The sequence below is a fragment of the Podarcis melisellensis genome (assembly GCF_964234715.1).
Source record: "Podarcis melisellensis genome assembly, chromosome: 6".
Lineage (NCBI taxonomy): Eukaryota > Metazoa > Chordata > Lepidosauria > Squamata > Lacertidae > Podarcis > Podarcis melisellensis.
This window is the reverse complement of record NC_138538.1, coordinates 21,679,215-21,703,997: the sequence shown is the minus strand read 5'-3', so window position 1 is coordinate 21,703,997 and position 24,783 is coordinate 21,679,215. Positions and strand designations below refer to the sequence as shown.

The window sequence follows — 24,783 nt, the reverse complement described above, 5'->3', positions numbered from 1 at the left end:
TTGCAAGTGAGTCAGTTGTCAGGCCCTAAATTTACACAGCTGTCTATGGCATCAGAGAATCAACGCCAGGGTTGTCATATGTCTGGGATTTCCCAGACATATCCAGTTTTTTGGGGCCAGCACCATCATCTGGGCGGATTTTTTCATTTTGGATTATATGTCCAGGTTTGGGTTTTTTTCTGTTTCTGTTTTTTTTTGGGGGGGGGCACCTGCATGCTCAGAAGGTGCTGTGCCCCAGAACAGGAAGCAGACATTGGGTGGCCTGGAGCGGCTTGCTGGGGGTCGTGCTAGGCCTGGTGTTGTTCCTGGCGGTCGCCTGGCCTTGCATGACCTTCCTGGTGCCACTCAGCTTCCCATCGTGAGCAGGGGGCTGAAGACAGCAAAGGTAAGAGGGGAGGGAAGAAGGGGGGAACAGGCGGATGAGGAAGGGGTTAGAAACAGGGAGAGGGCGAGCGATGGAGATGCAGGATGGTGAGGGGAGTGCCCCGATGGCGGGGTGGGGTGTTTGGGTTTTGATCCGCAGAATATGGAAACCTTAATCAATGCTGCTCTAGGGTGTCAGCACATCTTTGGCTTCAATTGGCTCAGGTGACATGACATACTGTAACATCACAGCCACCAGTGCTTTGATGTCATATGGAACCCTGCAAGCTTTGGACCTGAAGTGAATAGAGGCAGTGGGCAGAAAGCAGAAACTTAGATTGATTGATTTAAAAAAACAAAACCCTTCAACAAGAAGTAACTGTTTCATGAGGTTCTTCCTGTCCCTCTAGTACTATGAATTTTGGAAAGGATGCGTGCAGGCTCCCTAACATTATGATTAAATTAGAAGAACCACTAAGTAAATAACCACCCATAGAACAAAACTAAAGAACAAAAACCAACACGGCTACCTATCTGTAACTGCACCCATAGAACGTTCATGTTGCAAAACACAGTATAAACTCCTGCCTGAGTATATATCACTGTTTTTTTAAATCCAGATCAAGGTAGTCACACTTAAAGGTAAACGTAAAGGGACCCCTGACCATTAGGTCCAGTCGTGGACGACTCCGGGGGTTGCGGCGCTCATCTCGTTTTATTGGCCGAGGGAGCCGGCGTACAGCTTCCAGGTCACGTGGCCAGCATGACTAAGCCGCTTCTGGCAAACCAGAGCAGCACACGGAAACTGCGTTTACCTTCCCGTTGGAGCAGTACCTACCATATTTTTTGCCCTATACGGCGCACCAGCCCATAGGGCGCACCTAGTTGGGGGGGGGAAATAAAGGGAAAAAAATTCTTTCCCCCCCCAGGCACGAGGCCCCCAGAACAGGCTGCTATCCACAAGCCTTGGAGCTCCCCAGGCTTCGGGCTGCAGGCAGCTGTGCGCAAGCCTGCGGAGCTTGGCGGGAACTCCCGCTGGGCTCCACAAGCTTGCGCACAGCTGACCGAAGCCTGGGGTGCACAGCGCCACTTTCCCCGGGCTTCAGGCTGCAGGCAACTGTGCGCAAGCCTGCAGAGCCTGGTGGGAACTCCCGCTGGGCTCCTCAAGCTTACGGAGAGCTGCCCGAAGCCCTGGGTGCACTCCACTGTGCTCCCCAGGCTTTGGGCTGCAGGCTGCTGTCCACAAGCCTTGAGAGCCCGGCGGGAACTCCCGCCGGGCTCCCAAGGCTTGCAGATAGCTTCCTGAAGCCTGCATTTGCCCCATAGGACGCACACACATTTCTCCTTCATTTTTGGAGGGGGAAAAGTGCGTCCTATAGGGTGAAAAATACATGCTTTCAAACTGCTAGGTTGGCAGGAGCAGGGACAGAGTAATGGGAGCTCACCCCATTGCGGGGATTCGAACCGCCAACCTTCTGATCGGCAAGCCCTAGGCTCTGTGGTTTAACCCACAGCGCCACCCGCGTCCCGTAGTCACACTTAGGTCCCACTGAAATCAACAGAACAAGTTAGTCACAACTAGCATTTCAAACTGATTTTGTTGCAACTAAAGTGTGACCAGCTGGGTGTGGATTCAGCAGTATGGCAGGCACAGCTGGCATTAACTTAGCACTTGGGATGGGTAGATCTGTCAATTCTGGCTTCTCTTTTATATATATATATAATTTTTTATTAGTTTTTTAACATATTATTTTCAACAGTAATTAAACATACTTTTACATTCATATATATATATATATAATTTTATTAGTTTTTTAGCACTGTCAATTCTGGCATCTCATTTTTTCCAGTGTTAAGTACAGATCTCCATATTTCCATATCAGTTTGCAAAGTATTTTTCTTAAGGCTTCATGAAAATTCTTCAGCAAATTTATTCTAATATACAATTTTTGCAAATACATTTTGGAAAACATGCACTTTTTTTGCAAAGCGATTTTGCCAAATAACTTTAAGTTTGTTTGTTTGTTTTTTACAATCAAACAGTGTATGAATTTTATGAAATAAAATGAATAAAAACAATATGATGCATTTTTGTAGTTTTCACCAACATAGGCATTTTTACGCACCTTTTACCCTAGTATATGCATTTTTGTACACGTTACATGGGTGGGGAACTACACTGCAATATTTGGTGAACTGCGAAAATTCTGAAGGGCGGTTGTGTTTCACTTCATATTTCCTTTTGTAAAGTGCAAATAAGGTAGTTTTGCCTTTAAATGTGAATTGAATCAAACTTATCCCTGTACTTACTTAGCACATTAACAGAAGTGTACATTTGTACAGGAAACTCTCACAGTGTTCCTTCCATCCCTGGGCTTGAGCCTTTAGCTGGTTCACTATGTTAGGGTTGCCATATTTCAAAAAGTAAAAACCAGGAGACCCCAAAAGCGCTGCTCTTTGGAAATCCCCCCCCCCAGACATCAATTCCGCCTTTCAAATCCCAGTAATGTCCGGGAAAATCCGGATGTCTGGCAGCCCTAACTAAGTATTATAGGTGCCCTCTATGAAGTATGATACGACAATGTGTTAAAGAGTTGCTGCAGTCAGTGCAACAGTCAAAGTTCATCTGGGGAAAGTAGCAGGACCTTTGACAGAACATGGAACCCTTCTGAGCTATTCTCAACAGGAGATTTTCAAAGCATACTCATTGCTCTCTCTCACACACACACTCGCTCTTGTTCCTAATGTATTTCTCTTGGCAAGAATACACAGTCAAACCTGACTCACAGCTGGACGCAATCAAAACAAATGCCTGCTGGTCTTGATCGAAGGAAATGTGGACCTGAACTGAGGAAGAGGCTTCAAATGGTTTTGATGGGGTGGAGGGAAGCAGCGCTAGCTTAATGCAACTATATTGTCCTTGAGATGTCTACGTCAGAGGGGGATTTAGGGCAACATGACTGGTTCCCCCATATCAGGTGCTGAGTCTAGAGGGCGTTGCAAGGTGTTGAACTACGATGTAGTGAATTGAATTGAACCGAATGGAAGGTGAGAGGTGGGGCGGGGGGAGCCGAATTTTGGCCTCACACAGGGCACCAGACAATTAAAACAATGTACAACACTAAATTTAGAAACAATGTACAACAATAAACTGTCCCAGGGAGTTGATTCAGAATCTCCCATGGAACCGTGTTTGGGGCTTTTCATGCCGGACTATTTTGAGTTGGGCGATGATCTGCGCCTACAGATCTGTACACAGAATCTGGCGACCATCCAGGTCATCTTCTGATCTTTGCCCAAAAGCAAAAGGTCAAATTTTTGCTTTTGCGGGAGGTCGGTGAGGCTCACCAGTGGGGGAATCCATGATCTTATGCTCTCACAGTGTCTTTGTTGGTTTTTAGCTCTTATCTGTTTTAATTATTAGTTTTTTATCCATCCATTATCTGTGTTTAATCTTGTATTTTATTCGGATCTTTTATGCCTGTTTTCCTTGTCCTCATTTGCCCTAACAATTAGCGGTCAAAAAAATCCTAACTGCTATTTTATCTATATGCTTTTTTAATCCTGGTCTGTGACCGTAATAAAGTGCATTCACAGTGCACCACACACACACCTCCATCCAGGCAACCAAAAGCCATGGCTCAATTATATTTTCCAACCAGGCAAAAGTACTAAAGGAGGACACAAAGCAAGGTGGTGAGTGAATGACCTGGGGAGAGAGGGTGCAGCCTGGAGAACTCCAAGTGTGGCATTTAGCCCCAGGGTCTGAGGTTCCCAGCCACTACCTTCAGTCTTTCTTTAGATGCAGCCACTGAACTTTCTGTTTCTTTGTTCCGCGAGTCGCTTCGTCCAGTCGTCTGCTATGGCCAGCTGGACTTGCCAAGCCTTAGTGACGATAACATCACAGCAGATAAATGATACTACTGCTACTAATAATCATTAATAGTTGACAGCAAAATATAACATCCTTCTGATAATGGATTATATCTCATCTAACAAAATCTGCTCTAGCTTTACCTGCCACATAAGGTTTGCTCTCCAACAGTCTCTCACAGCAGACTTAGAAAATAATGTCTCCAACAGCAATGATGCCTACCTTGGTATTCAATTTTTCTTTTCTCCAGCTCAGCTTCAATCTGATCTAGCACCATTCCCAGATCACCCAGGATTTTCTTCAAGTAGTTCACATTGTCATGTTCCAGGATCTTGGCCTAGATATAAACAGTAAATATTTACATCAAAATTGAACAAGAAGAATGTGCTTCCACACAATTTCAACGTAGTGGATATTTTACAAACAAATGACTTTGTTTTTTTTTTTTTTAATATAATTTTTTATTAAGTTTATAGTATGCAAAATCCAACTTCCAGATACATATTTCCATAGATCTAGTGGACTCCCCCCATCTTCCGAACACTGCATTCTCTGTGAATTCAAAACCTCAGCAATTTGTTAACTTATTTTAAACATAATAATATATCTTCCATTTTATCATGATATCTAGTCTCCATACATTTCATTCCAAATCCATTAATTTTTAGTTTCAACACAATAAAATTATTTCATTACACCACTTCTGTCTTGTTATACCTTATTTTCTAATTCAAAAAAATTTTCCGATGCTGAAGCTGTAATTTCCTAAAAAGGAGCATTTTTTAACATTCATACAACTTATAATGCTTTTTCAAATAATCCTTAAACTTTTCCCAAACTTCCTCCGTTTCTTCTTCTCCACACAAACAAATGACTTTGAAAAGCCTCATCATTGTTTTGATCAATCTTGTCAGGGAACTGCCATCAGCTCAGAGGCGAGAGGTGGAAGGGCAGTTTTGTTATAGGGAACCTCTGAAAGTCCTGCAAAGCAGTTCCTCCTCTGCTGAGGAGGGAAGCCCCACCTCCAGTGGAGAGGAGGTGGTGGGACCAGGAGATGCTAGGGAGAGCCTCAACTCCGACCCTGAGCAAGCCGGAGAGGAGGGAAGTACCCCTTTGCCAGCACCCACTCTGAGCAGTAGGTTTCGGCGCAGGGAGGGGAGGAGAAGGTTGGGGGTCAAGTGACTGTCATGCTGGGGGAGGTACAAGGACCGCCCACTCCCAGATTCTGCTAGCGACTGAGCCAGACATGAACTTGGGACGCTCTTCACTGTAAATAGTTTTGCACTAAGAATAAAGCCTGGAAAAGGCTGGTCGGAGTCTTGCCTGTTTGCTCTCGAGCAACCACACCACCATCTGACAAATCTGCTGTGAGAAGAGGTGCTCGGAAGGCCAAATATTCAGGGATGTCTCCATAAAAGCAACTTCCAACCTCTGCCAGGACTGTGCTAACAGAGGCATTGTGTCTAGGTCATGAGAAGCAATAACTCCACTTTATTATGTGCTGGTCAAGTGCTATCTAGAGTACTGGGCCCAGTTATGGGCGCCACATGTTAAAGAGGATATTGGCAAGCTGGAGCATGTCCAGAGGAAGACAACTGGGATGGTGAGGGGTCTGGAAATGGAAGTCCTATGATGAATTGTTGTATGAGCTGGGTGTGTTTAGCTTGGAAAAGAGAATATTAGGGCATGAGAGCTGTCTTCAAATCTCTGAAGGGCTGCCAAAGATGGAGCAGACTTGTTTGTTGCTGCTCCAGAAAGCAGAACTAGAACCAGTGGGTGGGAATTGCAGGGAAACAGATTTTAGCCCAACCTTAGATGTTCTTCTGCCTGAAGCATCACAGCGACCGATGCCAACAGACATCGGCACACTTAGGGATCTGCACAGTTTGCGCAGTTGCATAACAGACCTCAGCAACTCAGCATTTTGGCTAATCTACTTTATTTACATATAAACACACATGGGGCACTGCAACATGGCTCCCTCTCTCTCTAGCATCAGACAGCAAACAGAAAAAGAACAAAGAACAATAGTCCCACTTCACGGAACACAGTAACACAAACATCCTGTCTCCGTCACTTCCCACTCTGCGGAGTCAAAACATACACCGTCATGTGATAGACAAAAATCCCATGACTGCAATCATGGAGCAGGAATTCTAACAGAAACTTCCTAATGGTAAAAACTGTTCAACAGTGGAGCAAACTGCCTTGGGTGGTGGTGGTGGGCTCTCCTTCACTGGAAGTATTTAAGCAAAAGCTGGTCAACCACCTGTCAGGGATGCTCTAGTTGCATCCTGTGTTGTAGATCCTGCATTGAGAAGGTAGCTGAACTAGACCTCCAAGTTCCCTTCCTTCCAACTCTAAAATTCCTTCTTACATACATCAGAAATTCCCCCCTTCTGTACAGCTGTTAAAGTGCAGGAGCCTTGTTCTCTTTTGAATCTGGTCACCCTGTTAGGGCAGCGATGGCAGGCAAAATAGCAAGCAGCAGCACTGGTAACAGATCTGAACTGACAACCCCATTTGCGAAACTTTAGTTTGCTAGAAAACACTCAACTCCAGCACAACTGGATTCTGTTAAACGTCTGTCATCTTCAGTACCAATAGGCATCCAAATCTGGATGCCACTTTACTGTTTAAAAAACCCCAACACACCTCATATAAGTTTATGAAAACAATAAAAGCATCATTAAAAAGAGTTATTTAAAACACTCAAAAAAGAATTAAAAACAATGATAAACTAAAAACAGATTGAAACAGATTAAATGGTGTGTGTGTGTGCTGCTATGAGCATCTCACCATGAGCTTCTTCTGTTTGGAAAGGTATGGCTCTGATAGCTGTGGCTCCTCTTCATGGTCTAATTTCATCAGATCTGAGCTGGCATTAACTAAATGTCCTGTGGAAGTAGGAGAGAATGGATTGGGGTTAATTAGTGACCAATCTTCCCTAGACCCATGGTTCCCAAAATTCCCCTTCCCCACGGACCACATGAAAATTGCTGAGGGTCTCGGTAGACCACTTAATGATTTTGTTTCTGCCTGTTGCAGCAATTGTAATGTGCTGTGCCAAATAATCTTCAAATTGTGTCCTTTCTTATATGGAATTGCATGCATTTTATTGTCTTACAATTTGATTTCTACAGAATTCAAATTGTAAGCATTCTTCACAAACACGCTGTGGTCCACCTGCATGAAACTCATGTAGTCTGCAGACCACAGTTTGGGAACTTCTGCTCTAGACACATGGCTATCTTTAACAAAAATGTTAAGTGTCTAAAAATGTCTCACCCTTCTAAGAATCTGCCTTACTGACTTTAATTATGGTCTTCAGACCACAATACAGTCTGAAGGCACATGGGGCTACCACCTTTCTAAAGCTAAGCAGATCTGGGTCTGGGCAGTGGGTTCCTTGATGGGAACAAGATGGGATATAAATATATTTGATTTCTTGCAGTATTTTCACTGTCAAGGGGTGGGAGAAGTGCTTGTGGGATTTTCTGCCACAGCAGGTTCCCAAAGTAACTTGACCAGCCTTGAAGAGCAGGGTTTGTGTATTGTTTTGGAAAGCGCAAATTTGGTAGATTTGCCTTTAAATGCAGAGAGAATCCAATTTCTTCCACAATACCATTCAGATGAAAAACTTAAAAGTTACAGAAAGAATCTCCAGGTTGGGACCTGGTAGCTCTACATCTAATAAATGCAAAAGCACAGATATGTCCTGATTTTGGTTTGTTTGATATTTATAAGCAGCAAACACCAGTATAGTGCCTTGCCTCAGCCTAAATCCTTGGGTCTGGGTCTCACATTCAGGACTGGGAGGGCTATTGCACTATGACTAGGCTATGGTTGAAAGATTCACTCATCACCTTAGAGAAGTTCTTTGCATATGATTTTTTTTAAAAAAAATCTTGAGACCTACCCTCTTCTTTCCAAAGTCTTTATTTTTCCATTGTGAATGAATATATTAATAGCTGCTACCATTTTACAGAAGCCCTCGTTGCTTTTTTGTTGTCGTTTAGTCGTGTCCGACTCTTCGTGACCCCATGGACCAGAGCACGCCAGGCCCTCCTGTCCTCCACTGCCTCCCGCAGTTTAGTGAAACTCATGCTGGTAGCTTCAAGAACACTGTCCAACCATCTCGTTCTCTGTCGTTCCCTTCTCCTTGTGCCCTCCATCTTTCCCAACATCAGGGTCTTTTCCAGGGAGTCATCTCTTCTCATGAGGTGGCCAAAGTATTGGAGCCTCAGCTTCACGATCTGTCCTTCCAGTGAGCACTCAGGGCTGATTTCCTTCAGAATGGAGAGGTTTGATCTTCTTGCAGTCCATGGGATTCTCAAGAGTCTCCTCCAGCACCATAATTCAAAAGCATCAATTCTTCGCCGATCAGCCTTCTTTATGGTCCAGCTCTCACTTCCATACATCACTACTGGGAAAACCATAGCTTGAACTATACTGACCTTTGTCGGCAAGGTGATGTCTCTGCTTACTGTGACCTTATCCCAGACTCGGCGAAGCATTTGCGGGCCGCGGGTTAGCCAATGTGTTTGTGCCAACATAGGGCACTATTTTAAGCTGTCATTTGCAGCAGCTAAATGAAACTATGGCACCTTGCGGCCTTGCCTTAATGATACCCGCCCTGGCTGGATGCCATTCCCAGTCAGAACAGGAGGGAGAGACAGATGCTTCATGCTCAGTTGGTTCAGCTAAGAATCCAGAAATTTATGTTCATTTCCCAGCACATTACTCTGGCATTCTCTTTATCTTTCTCTATGTTCCTTATTAATCTTCTTTCTCCACTCCAGCTACCAAGTGTCTCACTGAAGCACCTCTCCATTCTGTTTGACTACTTGAACAAGGACATGAAGGAATCTTATTGTCTAATTCCCCATGTAGTTGGTTATGCAAGAAGCTGGACCCCATGATGCAGTGTGTTGTTGTTTAATTGTGTCCAACTCTTCGTGACTCCATGGACCAGAGCACGCCAGGCACTTCTGTCCTCAACTACCTCCCGCAGTTTGATCAAACTCATGCTGGTAGCTTCAAGAACACCATCCAACCATCTCACCCTCTGTTGTCCCCTTCTCCTTGTGCCCTCCATCTTTCCCAACATCAGGGTCTTTTCCAGGGAGTCTTCTCTTCTCATGAGGTGGCCAAAGTATTGGAGCCTCAGCTTCATGATCTGTCCTTCCAGTGAGCACTCAGGGCTGATTTTCTTAAGAATGGATACGTTTGATCTTCTTGCAGTCCACGGGACTCTCAAGAGTCTCCTCCAGCACCATAATTCAAAAGCATCAATTCTTCGGCGATCAGCCTTCTTTATGGTCCAGCTCTCACTTCCATACATCACTAGGAACTCACCAAATGTTACTTGGGAGTAGCAATGTAGGAGAAAGTTCATTTGGTGTGCATTTTAATGCAAAGCTACCTAATCCAAATCAATATTTCAACTGAAAATCAGCTATCCTTTTAAAATTCACACTTCCCCAAATTTCTTGATGCAGATAGCTGACCATATGTGTTCAAAAGGCATGTATTAATGGAAAGTGTGCATGAAAATGCATGCAATATTAGTGAAAATAACATGCAAAAATATGTTACAAAAGGTGAATTGCTTGCAAAACTGTACAGACTCGTCAAAATTTCATCCAAAAACATGTATATTTGGCTGCTAAATGTATGCTAAAATGCTGATGGGGAGCTCTGGGGAGACTGGTTATGTTATGGAATATGGATAGGAGTTAAGATTAAACTTTCATGTTAGGAGATTATGTCCATATCTGTCTAGAGTGGGTGCACTGCTTTGCCAGGAGGAGACAGCACAAAATGTACCTCAGTTCTGATCCAATCTGGCACTGCAGAAATTCAGCAGAACTTTAAGAGACGGCATGATAAGGCTGGCCCTGAAGCTATAGGGAAATCTTTTTGCAAAAGACCTATCATCAAAGATGACAAAATAAGATATAGATTGAAGGACCTCTGATTAAAACAATTCATTACCTTCCACTCTAATTCTGAACTGGGAAAGGATGTGGTATAGTTATTTGACACCACCCATTGCAGTCCTGGCTGAGCATTCATTTGCTTGGCTAGATGTGGAGAATCTCAGAGCAGAAGTGCTGCAATTTATATTTGATATGGACAAGGCAAATGAGAGGGTAGTCTAGAAAATCCAGTTTGCATTCTTGCTTTGCTGTGGGTGAAGTGCCCCCTGTCAAAATGGCCTGGGAGGTTTGGGCAGGGGCACCCACTTGCCCCCCTACATTGCCCCTATAACACGTCATGCCATGCTGCCTGGTGTGCAGAGGGTGATCTCCACACTTGCTTGACCCAGCCCCTGCCCTGCAGCTGGGATGAGCGAAGCAAAGATCTCCTGTGCCAGGCCTCCTGTGTCAGGTGGAGGCTAGGGCTGGGGTGTGTGGAGGGTGCCTGGTGGCTGCTCCCTCAATATTGGGAGAGCTGAAGCCCCCTCCACCCCCTATACCTGGCGGTTTGGGTATCCTAAACATCTGGCCTGCTCCCTGGAAATGGTTCCCCACTCCTGGTATACACAATACTTTCAGAATGGGTTAAGGGAACACAAATAGGCATAAAATTAACACCTGGGCAGTATTTAGCTGTATTCACACTACTGTGCCAAAGTGGAGTTTTATTGCCATAATGAATGAGAGTTAGATCCGAACAACTTTTGGCTTGTTGGGGCTATCTTCCTTTCTCCAGCAGCTATTATAGATTCTCAAAATAAACACCCCAAATTGATCAACTGCTATCCACCTGAATGATTTTAACTTGCACAGCAGCTTTTATGATATCTTGATAATGTTTTAAGATCAGAGGAGTTACAAAAGGTGCGTTTAAAATTTGCTTTCGTGTTTATTGTGAGCCCAGAGATACCATACTTTTGTACAGTGTGAAGGTGATTGCTTCACTTCCCCCTGGCAATGGATGTTTTCAGGCATAGCATCACGTCCGTGTGGAGCTCCTTAGGTCCTGCCGTCACTAGTCAGATTCAGAAACTGACCAGATCATCAAGGTTTCCTATCATGCAACAGCAACTCAGTTGAGATGTTATCCCTATGGCCTCGAGCTTCTCCTGACACCAAAGCTACACCAGATTTCTACACATTCCACTATCATGCTCATTCATTCTCTCTCTCTCTCTCTCTCTTATAAAAGCCCATTGACCTCATCTGTGAAAACTGCAAGGCTAAATTGGAAAAGCTGTGTTCTCTGGCCTGATTCAATCAAGTTCACTGTGGAGAAAAAGAAAGAGTAACAGGGCTGCTGTAGTCCTTAATTACTTTGGCAATGTTGAGAAATAAAGGGCAACTAGGAGGCTGATTTACAGCCCATTCCTTGGTTTTGCTGAGCCAATGATGCTGTGATAATTAAAACTGATTACTTAAGGGAGGTGCAATGTCAGGACAGGAGAAGGATAAACACTGGTCATTACTGGCCTAATTAATCTGCTCTTTAGCCTGGAGAGAAGACGCTTGCTAATTCATTCACCCACTGCTCACTGATCATTTTCCTTTGTCTAGAACTAGACATTGCTGTACACTTGTTGACTACTGCAATTGTACTGTACATGGGGCTACCCTTGAAGGCTCCTCTGAAAATGAAAGCAAATGAGGACATAGGTTTCCGGGCAAGAGTTGATCACAGTGAGGGTTTGCCAAGCGTACCTTCTTCCTTGCACATTTCTCCCTTTCGTCCTGAGTTTGAGCATCTTCAAAGCCCATGACACCTTTGGTAAAGGCTGCTCTCCAACTGGAGTACTCGCAGGCCAATGTTTCCTAGTTGACATTTCTTTAGATTTGCCTTGAGAAAGTCTTTCAACCTCTTCTGTTGACCACCAGCATTACGCTTTCCATTTTTAAGTTCAGAATAGAGTAGTTGCTTTGGAAGACGATAATCAGGCATCCGCACAACATGACCAGTCCAACGAAGGTGATGTTGAAGAATCATTGCTTTGACACTGGTATTCTTTGCTTCTTTGGCACAAAATCAGACTATATTGTGTATAATGTATATGTGTGTGGGCCATGCAGCCCCACTGTTGCAGCAAGATTAAGTGTGGAAGAAGCCTCCTGTGCTTCTTGCACCATGGCACAAAGGCGTGCCTTATTTATTTATTTATTTATTTATTTATTTATTTATTTATTTATTTTGCGCTTCCTCCTCACCTTGCCTTCACTCTGGATGCTTCAAATACCTAGGTCATGTAAAATGCAGTAATTTCTAATGTGGCTATTGTAGCAACGTGCGTTTTTTCAGGGGGTGGTGTGGCGTCACCAATACAGCTCCTTGCCAAGGGTGCAAGGGACACTAGGTACACACCTCTGTTTATCAGTAGCAGGTGATGACCACTGGACTTGATGGTTTGGCTAAGAGGGTTTCCGTAGGTGGGACTAAAGGAATCCTGAGGTAGAGCCAATATTTTTCTGGTTTTCTGTCTCCGCTCTCCTCCCTTTCAAAGGTTCTGTGGACACGTAAGCAATAAAGTACTGGCACAATTACAGTGGTACCTTGGGTTAAGTACTTAATTCGTTCTGGAGGCCCGTTCTTAACCTGAAACTGTTCTTAACCTGAAGCACCACTTTAGCTAAAGGGGCCTCCCGCTGCTGCCGCGCCGCCGGAGCACGATTTCTGTTCTCATCCTGAAGCAAAGCTCTTAACCCGAGGTACCAGTAATATTTCTGAGTTAGCGGAGTCTGTAACCTGAAGTGTATGTAACCTGAAGTGTATGTAACCCGAGGTGCCACTGTACTTAGCATCTAACAGAACTTAATCCTGGGAGGTAGGTTAGGTTGAGGGAGTCTGTTTCGAGAATCCTCAGCTTTTAAATATATCGTGGTACATTTGTGCACACATTCTTGTGGGCTTCAGGAGGCACCATCTGTTCTTGTGGGAAACAGGGAATTGTACCCAGGCCCAGAACAGGTGACTAAGTGGTAAAGAAAGGCATTCCTGTGGAAATCTGGTTTAGGTATAAGGCAAGCCTAGTTTCATTTTCAAATCTCAAGCCAACTTTAGGGACATTTAAAAAAAAATGCAGCTGTAAATTGAGCAGTTGGATCCAGAGTTATCTGGAGCCGCTAAAGTGCAAGACCCTGCGGTGACATTGTGACAAAGTCACTGTCCAGAGCAGAAGAGCATATTTAAAGAGACGTCCTTGTGGAGGAGTTATATTAGGCATTGTCAATGTTTCATGAATGCTTGTAGGTCAAGTACAGAGTCTGGTGCCAATTCGTCCTGCCTCTGAAACCTAATCTGCATAAATTTTCGTGCCAGAGAGGCCAAAAATCCAGTCGAAGACCCTCAGCCCAGCTCTTGTATGTGGCATGATCTATCAAAAACTTAAGTATCTTCCAAGTCCATTTGATTTTACAGAGATAAAATCATAGAGTTGTAGAGTTGGAAGGGACCAAACGGGAATCTTTTGCTCAACATGGGGCTTGGACCCACGGCCCTGAGATTAAGAATGTCATGCTCTACCAACTGAACTATCTATAATTGGATGTGGGGGGGGGGCAGAACAGCTGTAAGGTGGGGGGGGTGGATCTGGCACCCTGTAATACCAAGGAGCAGTGCAAGAGCATTTCCTCACAGGAACACTGATGGCATCATAAGAGACTTAATTCCAGAGAAGAACCGCAGTACATTGGTACCTCGGGTTAAGTACTTATGTAATTCGTTCCGGAGGTCCGGTCTTAACCTGAAACTGTTCTTAACTTGAAGCACCACTTTAGCTAATGGGGCCTCCTGCTGCAGCTGCGCTGCTGGAGCACGATTTCTGTTCTCATCCTGAAGCAAAGTTCTTAACCCGAGGTATACTATTTCTGGGTTAGAAGAGTCTGTAACCTGAAGCGTATGTAACCTGAAGCGTATGTAACCCGAGGTACCACTGTAGTGGTTTATTGTACAAGAAAGAATACAGTCTTGTACAACTATAGCATACTGGGAAAAGGTTACTCCCTCCATCATTTATAATAAAATGGAGGCCTTCCACCCAGGGGCAGCACATCCTTTTTCACTGCTTGGTGAAATGGGGAGTGCTACCTGACCATGTTTCTGCTGCCACCATACCAACTACCCCTCTTCCTCTGCCACCAGGCTAACTGACCCAACTGAGCTAACTGCCCCAATTACCAGTTCCACACAGTCCTATTCCCTTGGCAACAGTTGCGAAGATTGGAGGGAACTATCTCAACCACAACTAGACGCATTTTACTTAAATCCCCCATTTTCCCCAGGAAACAAGACCTGTGAGACATATTAAAACCAAAGCAACATACAAACATCCCATCACAAACCACCTGCACTGTACAGATATTTGTAGATTTCTATTTGCCTCAAAGAACTATAGTTCCCAGAGTCTTCCCTTGGAATTGCTGCTCTATGGGGGGGGTAGGGGTATCTTAACAACTCGAGACGCAGGTGGCACTGTGGTCTAAACCACTGAGCCTTGGGCTTGCCAATCAGGAGGTCAGCGGTTCGAATCCCCACGATGGGATGAGCTCCATTGCTCAGTCCCAGCTCCTGCCAACCTAGCAGTTCAAAAGAACGTCAAACTGCAAGTAGATAAATAGGTACCGCTCCGGCAGGAAGGTAAACGGCATTTCCGTGCACTGGTCTGGTTTCGCCAGAAGCGGCTTAGTCATGCTGGCCACGTGACCTGGAAAAGCTGTCTGCGGACATACGTCGGCTCCCTCGGCCAGTAAAGCGAGATGAGCGCCGCAACCCCAGAGTCGTTCACAAGTGGACTTAACTGTCAGGGGTCCTTTACATTTTAACAACTCTCAGCACCCTTAACAAACTACAGTTTCCATACAGTATTTCTTTTGGAGAAGCCAGGACTGCTTAAAATGGTATGATACTGCTATAAATATATAGTGCAGATGGGGTCAAATATACATACATGCATATATCATGCAAGCTCAGCTGAACGCTTTTTCTACGGTAACATCCACTGGGTTAGAAATTACTTTTTAGAAGTGCCAACAATTCACCAATAACAACCCCAGCAGCATTAAATCATAATGCCTTTTATATGATGACAAAGAGGTGTCTTTCAAAGTCTCTTTCCCCACGGATAAAACAAATATGCCCTGTAACTGAAAGCAAAGGGCATATCTCTGCACAAACAAACACAGACCAGCTTTACTACCTACTGCCTCCAAAGAAGCTGGTGGAAATTAAGGGGTTCTGAGGAGACTTTTCAGAGATTCCTAGCTCTTCCAGGTCGGAATAACTATCAAATAACTTCCAAGCCATTAGCACAAAGCAACCCGCAAATGTGCTGCTCCTGAGTATATAGAGGTTTTTGTTCTCTCTGTCATACTGTGACGGTCTATTATTCTTAACTCTCCCTGCAGACTTGCAGTTCAGCTCTTTTGTCTACCTTCCAATTATTTATTTATTTTATCTTGTTACTGTTTTGGCCATTCGCAATCTGGATTCTTCAAACTGTAATTGTCTTTAATTAATTATAAGAGCTGCCAGCATGCATAAACAAACATCTTTAATGGCTGAATGCCTAGGATGTAGGTAAAATGATGTAATAATAATACTACAAGCCAGTCAAAGCTTTTAGTTGAGTTTTCACAAAACAATGGCTATGCACACCTTAGTAGCTTAAAATGCAGTGAGGTCATTTGCACCCGCTGTGTTTTAAGTCACATTTTTATGCTGTTGTGCACGCCAGAGAGGGAGCAAGGATGTCTTCACCCAATGTGCATTATCTGGTTTGTTTCCCTGTGCCAAATTCTTATTCAGTGAAGCTGTCATCTGCACATATTCTGCCACATGCATGTGCAATGGCTGTCTCAAATGCGCATACCTCAGCTTAACCTTGGCTCACATTTTCAAATTTGATGGAAGCTGGTTTGAGGGGAAACGCCTCAAACAGCAGTATTTCTTAAGAAACTACGGGACACATATGGGTTGTGGCTAATGCAACGTATATGTTAAAACTTCAAACACCAGTGGTGGAAGCATGCTGGAGCCAGAATAAATGGGAATGTGTACACAGCCTAATATTTCCTACTAGCCACAGTGTTTGCATGCAGAAAACTGCACATGTGCTTTGTTGGAAATGACAAATGTATACATGCTGATTACTTTATGCAACAATTGCATTCCCTGTGTGTATGTGCGCTTTCCATGACGGTGATGCTCACTGCTGGCAATGTTCACTGCTCACATGCCGCCACTGGACAGTTGCTCAATAAGAAATGTGGTCCTAGGCTGAAAACATTTCCCCACCCCTGCTCTATTTATCATTATTTATTACATTTATTGTTAAATAGTGGGTAGACATAGCAGACGACACAGCGATTTCTCCAAAGCAGCTCTTTATTTGTAAGCTGGAACAGAATTGAACTGAAGGGTTCAGCCAGCCTGCTTATACAGTCGTACCTCGGGCTGAAGACGCTTTGAGTTGAGCGCGTTCGAGTTGCGCTCCTCGGCAACCCGGAAGTGACGGAGCGCGTTACTTCTGGGTTTCGCCGCTTGCTCATGTGCAGACGCTCAAAATGACATCATGCGCAGAAGTGGTGAAAAGCGACACGTGCGTGCGCAGACGCGCTGTCGCTAGTTACATTTACTTCTAGATATGAACGTGGCTCTGTAACGGAGGTACCACTGTATAGAGCTCCACTAGAACGCAACAGTAACCATTTTCTGTAACTATCCAATCACTGAACGTCACTTTCAATCCCTTATTTGCATATGTGGACCTGAACTATCTACAGTATGCCCCTGCTGGCCCAGGGTGAGAACTTCAGTACATAACATTTATATACCACCTTTATCTTCCAAGGATCTCAAGGTGATGCATGTGGTTCTCCTCTTTCCCATTTCGTCCTCACAACAAGGTAGGTTATGCTAAGAGGTGGTGACGGGCCTAAGGTCACACAGAGAGCTTCATGGCTGAGTGGGGATTTGAACCCTGCTCCCCCAGGTCCTAGTCCAATGCTCTAACCATTATGCCACACTGCTCTACTCCATCTCTTCCATTTAATATGCCCACTTATAATTTCGTAAGCTGTTGGGTGCTAAGGGGGATCTTGCAAAATTTCAAATGAATCAACAGATGCAACAAGTCAGCACACTTATCTTGTTCAAAGGCCACTTACTTCGGATCTCGGCTGTAGCATACTTTGGAATCATAGAGTCCATGGTGAGCTCTGGGTGGAGAATGCATCCGTGTGTATAGGCATCCATGGGCAGGGAATCCAGGATCTCTCTGTACTGCATCACTCTGGAATGAAGGAGGCTCCCCGCCTCCGGAATTAGCTGGGTAACGTGCTCTGAAATGTAGCAAGAAAAACTAAAATAAATGCATTCTTTAGTTACACGCAGCGCTTATATGAGGGTTTTCTCTTTTACTTCAGATTTTCTATTCTTAAAAAAGAGAGGACACAATTTGAGTACAGCTGTACCTCAGAAGCAAATGGAATCCGTTCCGGAAATCTGTTTGACTTCCAAATGTTCGGAAACCAAGGAGCAGCTTCCGATTGGCTGCAAGAAACTCCTGCAGCCAATCGGAAGCCACAGAAGCTGCATCGGACGTTCAGCTACCAAAGAACGTTCGCAAACCGGGACACTCACTTGGTGTTCGGGAGCCAAAACATACAACTCACAAGGCGTTCAGGATCCAAGGTACATTTGTTGCATTTACTTAGTTCTTACGGGCTGTTTTGCATCCAATATTTAAAATGTCAAGGAACTGGGACTTTTTTTTTTTAAATGATATTTTATTAAATTTCACAAAAATTAACAGCAATAAAAACAACCCAAATCACAAAAAACCAACAAACGCACACAACAAAAAATACCAACAAAAGACAAAAAAAGACAATAAAAAACATAACAAAGACAATTCAAAATTAAAAACAAACTCTGTTTCGAATTAATAGCCTTCCAAATCTTATTTTCCTTGCTTCCACCCGCTTTCCTTTCATGTATTCCAATTTAAAATTAGTTCAGCAATTATCATATTATTCAAATTTATTTTTTATCTTTACCTTTATACTCTTATTTATCTTAATCACTGGAACCCCTTCATTTCATTTACAATGCCCTTAACATTCATAAATTTTACAATGTTTTTGTAGATAAACTTTAAACTTCTTCCAGTCCTCTTCCACCTGCTCTTCTCCTTGATCTCGGATTCTGCCGGTCATTTCTGCCAATTCCATATAGTCTATGAGTTGCATCTGCCATTCTTCCAGGGTGGGTAGGTCTTGTGTCTTCCAGTGCTTTGCGATGAGTATTCTTGCTGGTGCTGTGGCATACATAAAAAAGGTTCTATCCTTCTTTGGCACCAATTGGCCGACTATGCCCAGGAGAAAGGCCTCTGGTTTCTTCAGGAAAGTATACCTAAATACTTTTTTCAGTTCATTATAAATCATTTCCCAGAAAGCCTTAATCCTTGGGCAGGCCCACCAAAGGTGAAAGAATGTTCCTTCCATTTCTTTACATTTCCAACATTTATTATCGGGCAAGTGGTAAATTTTTGCTAGCTTGACTGGGGTCATGTACCACCTGTAAATCATTTTCATAATATTTTCTCTTAAGGCATTACATGCCGTAAATTTCATACCGGTGGTCCACAACCGTTCCCAGTCAGCAAACATAATGTTATCACCAATATCTTGTGCCCATTTTATCATAGCAGATTTAACCGTTTCATCCTCAGTATTCCATTTCAACAGCAGGTTATACATTCTCGACAGTATCTTAGCACTAGGTTCTAACAATTCTGTTTCCAACTTCGATTTTTCCACCTGGAAGCCAATTTTCCTGTCCGAATTATAGGCCTCTCTTACTTGGAAATAGTGTAACCAATCCTGCACCTTATCTTTAAGTTTCTCATAACTCTGCAATTTCAGTTTGTCCCCATCCTGTTCCAAAATTTCCCAATATTTTGGCCAGTTCGATCTCATATTAAGTTTTTTCAAGGCCTTAGCTTCCATTGGTGAAAGCCACCTTGGGGTTTTATTCTCCAAAAAATCTTTATATCTGACCCAGACATTGAACAATGCTTTTCTGACAATATGGTTTTTAAATGCCTTATGAGCTTTCTCCTTACCATACCATAAGTATGCATGCCATCCAAAAACATTATCATGTCCTTCCAAATCAAGAATGTCTGTATTCTCAAGAAGTAGCCATTCCTTTAACCAACAAAAGGCTGCCGCCTCGTAGTATTGTTTAAAGTCCGGCAGGGCAAACCCCCCTCTATCCTTTGCATCAGTAAGAATTTTATATTTAATTCTGGGCTTTTTGCCCTGCCAGACAAATCTAGAAATTTCTTTTTGCCACTTCTTGAAACAGTCCATCTTGTCAATTATTTGTAAGGTTTGAAACAAAAACAACAATTTTGGCAATACATTCATTTTAATAACTGCAATTCTACCCAGTAAGGAAAGCTTTAGGTTTGTCCATATTTCAAGATCTTTTTTCACTTCAGACCAACACTTTTCATAATTGTCTTTAAATAAGTTAGCATTCTTCAAAGTCATGTTCACCCCTAGGTATTTTACTTTTTTCGTTACTATTAGACCCTGAACTGGGACTTTTCTCCCTGAACTGGGACTTTTGGCAATGACTAAGAAGGTAACACAGAAGAAACAGACAGCACAGAGACAGTAGTTATATGTGGGATAGCTCAGTTGGTAGAGCAGGAGACTCTTAATCTCAGGGTTGTGGGTTTGAGTCCCATGATGGGCAAAATGATTCCTGCATTCACCCTTGCGGTCCCTTCCAGCTCTACAATTCTAAACCTCTAAATCCTGCACCAACAGCCTGAAATCATAACCTTCAATAATGGTGGTACCTAAATTTGAAATTTAATAAATAAATAATAATGATGATGATGATGTGCTTGAGCCCAGCCAGGGACGCTATAGCATTATAAGGATTTCAACTAGGGCTGCAAAAAAATTAATACAAGTTAGAAAGGCAATACACTATCTGCATTTGTGTGTATGTTCACTGCAGAATGGTCCTGAATTTTTTTTTTTATGCCCGGGTTTCGGCTGCAATGAGTCTGATTTTTAAGACTACAAAGCTTGAAAAAGAAATCCAACATTTTTTTTGGGGGGGGGAGGGATTCAAATATTGTAACTAACTAAGAGTTTCCTGAGCATAAGCCCCATAATTCAGTACTTTTAAGTGTCTGTATTAACTACATGATTCGGGATTGCGCATTTGATTTGGCAATGAAAGACTTCTAACGATTCAACACGAATTTGAGCCCAGGTCTCCACTGCTCAAATTTATCTTTTGCTGCCTCACATCCAAGACCTCAAGAGTTCCTACATCAACTCGCCACTTGCAAGATCTTCTCTGTCAGGTTTTTACATGCATTGTCTCTGTGTCTCATCCATTCAGCCCTTGTTTGGATGTCAAGTGTCCCAACAGTTGCTGGCCTTATTTCTCCCAAGTCATTCCACGACAGCAGGCATCCATCTTTCAATTACAGTTACTTCTAAAAACGCAGCGGGGACAATGCTGGAAGAAGGAAGATGGTATTTCTCTTCAGAATATCTGGGCCATGTTTTATAGAGGCATTCATTTTTATCGGCTCAAGAGATAGTACTTAATGGACAGTGAGTAAATTTACTGGCATGGTTCAGTGGTGCAGTATTTTTTGGGTGGGGGCGGTTATGTCTTGCTGTTGTTTGCCAGGGCCCAAACGTGGAGGGAGCAGGTTGGAGGTGCAGGGAAGAAAGGGGATGTTGTTGTTTTATTCTAGACCTGAAGGTCAGTGGCATCTGATCTGGGCTGTAAGCTCATTACTGCGAGCAAGAGAATCATACAGCATGATTTTTGGTATGTTTATGCAGATACGTTTTCCTGCATTTTTTGGGGGGTGTCCAGACTTTGTGAGCTTTGCTGGAGCCAACAGCCCCCTTAAGGTGTTCTACATGTGAAGAGAGCTCTGTCATGTGATCAAGGGGCAGCTGGGTGCCAGGCACAAATTTGGCTGAAGATGCTCCTGTGAGTCTGCAAGGGAAAGCCTTCCCTTCTGAATTTCTGCTTGTAATGCATCTTCTGAAGATAGAGAAGAGCAGCTTTGGGGAGCTCTCTCATGGACCCAGACCTGCTGGGTTTGGCTCCACACACAAGGCGTGGGAAGGTTTTTTCCTTTGAGATATTTCCTCCCTTAAATATTTCTTTCAGGTTAACACATGCAGAATATCAATGCACACCTTAACAGATAAACAACTACTGAGCATTTAATTGGGCGGAAAGCCCCTGTTTATTTTCTCTTATTATACCTTTCTAGTTTAGAGATCTCCTGGCTCTAATCCTAATAGAATATTGTAATTCCTCACCCTAAGCCTCTTGATTGAATTGGCCCATATAAGGTTTATTCAACGCCAAAACCCTTTAATGGATCGTTTATAAGACTGCTGATAGCAAATAAAGTGTCTCAGTTGTAAATAATACCAATATAGCAGAAGCTTTTTCTTTCCAATCTTTCCCCTTTTCTCATTAAAAGAGAGTGCTCAATTTACCAAAATAAGGAGTTAAATAAGGACATCTCTGCTAATAGAAGGGAAGCATTCGAAAAATGGCTGTGTACACACTCTCATTTACTCTACATCAAGTGAGCTCTACACCACAGATTTGGGAAGAGGCATACACATTATGTTAACCCCAATCCATATATCTATCTTGTTATTTCTTGTGAATATTGCATTTTGATGTGTGTGTGTGTGTGTGTGTGTGTGTGTGTGTCCCCACTAGGTTTGTTCCAAATTGAGAAAAACAATAACAACCACCTAGGTGTGTGAGGCCAATAAGGTGTACATTGACTTTGAAGTGGTAGGAAATAGTCCATTCTTATTAACACCTTAGGGTCATATCATGCCATTCTGCTACAATGTGCAGAGCAGGCTTTAGAGTTTGGTGGGGGACTGCTAGACTATCATTCCCATCCTTCCTGACCTGGAGCAAACTGGATGGAGTCAATGGAAGTTGGAACCCAAGAACACTTAGTGGAGGGTCACAGGTCAGTCATCACTGCTTTAGAGCCTAAGGTTTAGGCTATGTCTCTGGCCCCCAGCAGGCCAATAGACTTTGCCCTCTTGGACATGGGGCTCTGATCCAGTGACCATTTGACATGGTGACCCATAGGGAACTTTGACAAATGGATCAGGCTGGGTTCTGGACAGCAACACTTGCTTCACAAAAGCAAGGGGAACAATCACCGGTACTGATTTACTGATTTATATAAAGACATAAAATACAACACTGTCCTTAAATTGTGGAGTGTGGTGTGATTAGGCAGTGTAGCCACCAGAGCATGATGCTGGTGGTGAGAAACTGTGCTGTTCCACCCTCTGCATTGTCAAGGGACCTTCTTTCGGCTTAAGATACATTTTACACATCCCAACAAACAACTGAAAGAGGAAGCACAAGTGAGTTGCGCCTCACGCTTTCACGCTTTTTCTGCAGTAGACATTTTGCACTCCCCAGGTAGATCAATGTTGGCACCCTTGCTGCAGAGAAAGCGCATAAGTAATCTAAACATGTTTACTCAGAGGTGGGGATGGGGGAGAAATTTTATCAAGGTTTGATGTTTTGTTAGGGTTGCCATATTTGAAAAAGTGAAAATTCAGACACAAAAGTTGAAGTTTTGGAGCTGTTTTAAATAAAATTTGCCAAAATATAGACAAGGATTGCCATACGTCCAGGTTTTCCCAGACATTTCAGCAAATTCCGCCTGGACACTGTTTACGACTACCATATTCTGGCTGTGTCCAGGAAATTCTGGATATATGACAACTCCAGATTCGTAAGTCGCTTGAGAATTAACTTAGCATTAAGCAGTATATAAAATTATCATTAATTAAAAAAAAAATATTACCACCACCCACTCTTCACCCTAAGGTTGCCACAGTAATAACAAGCAGCACCCAGCCTCTGAAGAACTGTTTTGTTTCATGGGAGGGAAAAGCATGTTTTGACTGAATCCCAAAAGCCATTTCCAAACTGGTCCCACAGTTTTTAAAAAAATGTGTCTGTCTCCATGTTTACATCCAGGTAAGTATATGTAGAATTGGAGCCTCAGTTGTATTTTTAAGGGGGACTCGGCAAAAAGCAACTCATTCTACTAATCCAAGATCTCATATATCATTGGCAGTGTTTCCTACCCCTGCTAAAATTTGCTGAATGCAAGAAAGGGCGAGGGAAGTTCATTTGGATGCAAAGTACTTGAACACAGAAGCTGCCAAGGCTCCTTTTTCACGGATCTATTTTAAGGCCATTCTTAAAGCTTCTGCTTGCATGGCTGACAGGATCTGTGATATCAGCTGTAAGACCCCATTGAAATGTCCCTCTTAAGCCTTTGAAGCCTGACAATTCTTTGGAAACAGAAATAAAAACTGGGAATGGAGGCCATAGTGATGACATTAACACAGAGAAGTAGATACAGCTCCCTTGTAAAATCAGCTCTCATGCCCTCCAACATTTCTCTGATGAAAATAGATGTCCTATTCCATAATGATGTCAGTGATAAATAATAATAATAATAATAATAATAATAATAATAATAATAATAATAATAATATTTTATACCCCATCCATTTGACTTGCCCCAGCCACTCTGGGTGGCTTCCAACATATATAAAAACCATAATAAAACAATAAACATTAAAAAATGTCCCTTTTGCTGGGCTACCTTCAGATGCCTTCTAAAGGTTGTATAGTTACTTATCTCCTTGACTCGGGGGTTGCATAACCCCATACCCTCTAATATTTCTTTGATAGAAATAAGGATGTCCTAAGGAAAAGTGGCAGTGGAAGACAGAAGTGCCTGGCGTGCTCTGGTCCATGGGGTCACGAAGAGTCGGACACGACTAAACAACAACAACAAGGAAAAGTGGGACGTGCCAGGATCAAATTGGAAACAAGGGTGGCTTCTGTAAATTAGAGACTGTCCCTGGAAAATAGGGGCACTTGAAGGATCTTGGTTCTTCCGCCAAAATTAAAAATGAGACTGTGGTTGTCACATTCCTTGCTACTTCCAACAGCCTGGAGTCTCTGGAATGTAAACAGTCTTGTGACTGCAAGCACTGCACAGTGGCAATAAACAGAAACCTAACAACACAATGACCTGATTCACAGATAACAGAAATCCATGGTCGAAACAATTTTTTTTTAAAAAAATCCTTCCAGTAGCACCTTAGAGACCAACTAAGTTTGTTATTGGTATGAGCTTTCGTGTGCATGCACACTTCTTCAGATACACTGAAACAGAAGTCACCAGACCCTTATAGATAGTGAGAAGGTGGGGGGGGGGTATTACTCAGAAGGGTAGTGGGAATGGGTGATTGGCTGATAGGTGTGGTAAACCTGTTGATGACTGTTAACGACTGCAATTGGTCTTATAGGAAAAAGCAAGGGGTGAGATGGCTAAAAACAGCTTAATCATGTATAATGAGATAAGAATCCAATGACTCTATTCAGACCAGGTCTCTCCATGGTTTTAAGTTTGGTAATAAGTTGCAATTCAGCAACTTCTCTTTCCA

General features: G+C 43.1%; 1 protein-coding gene across 1 annotated transcript in view; it reads right to left on the bottom strand.

The window, feature by feature from the left end:
* Nucleotides 1-24,783, bottom strand: part of GDAP1L1 (ganglioside induced differentiation associated protein 1 like 1) — a 45,468-nt gene that overhangs the window by 4,563 nt on the left and 16,122 nt on the right. Inside the window, exons 3-5 of the mRNA XM_081917185.1 lie at nt 17,374-17,547; nt 7,037-7,134; nt 4,460-4,574 (exon numbers count right to left, since the gene is read on the bottom strand). Coding sequence (XP_081773311.1) covers nt 4,460-4,574; nt 7,037-7,134; nt 17,374-17,547 — 387 coding nt within the window. The remainder of the gene's footprint in view (nt 1-4,459; nt 4,575-7,036; nt 7,135-17,373; nt 17,548-24,783) is intronic.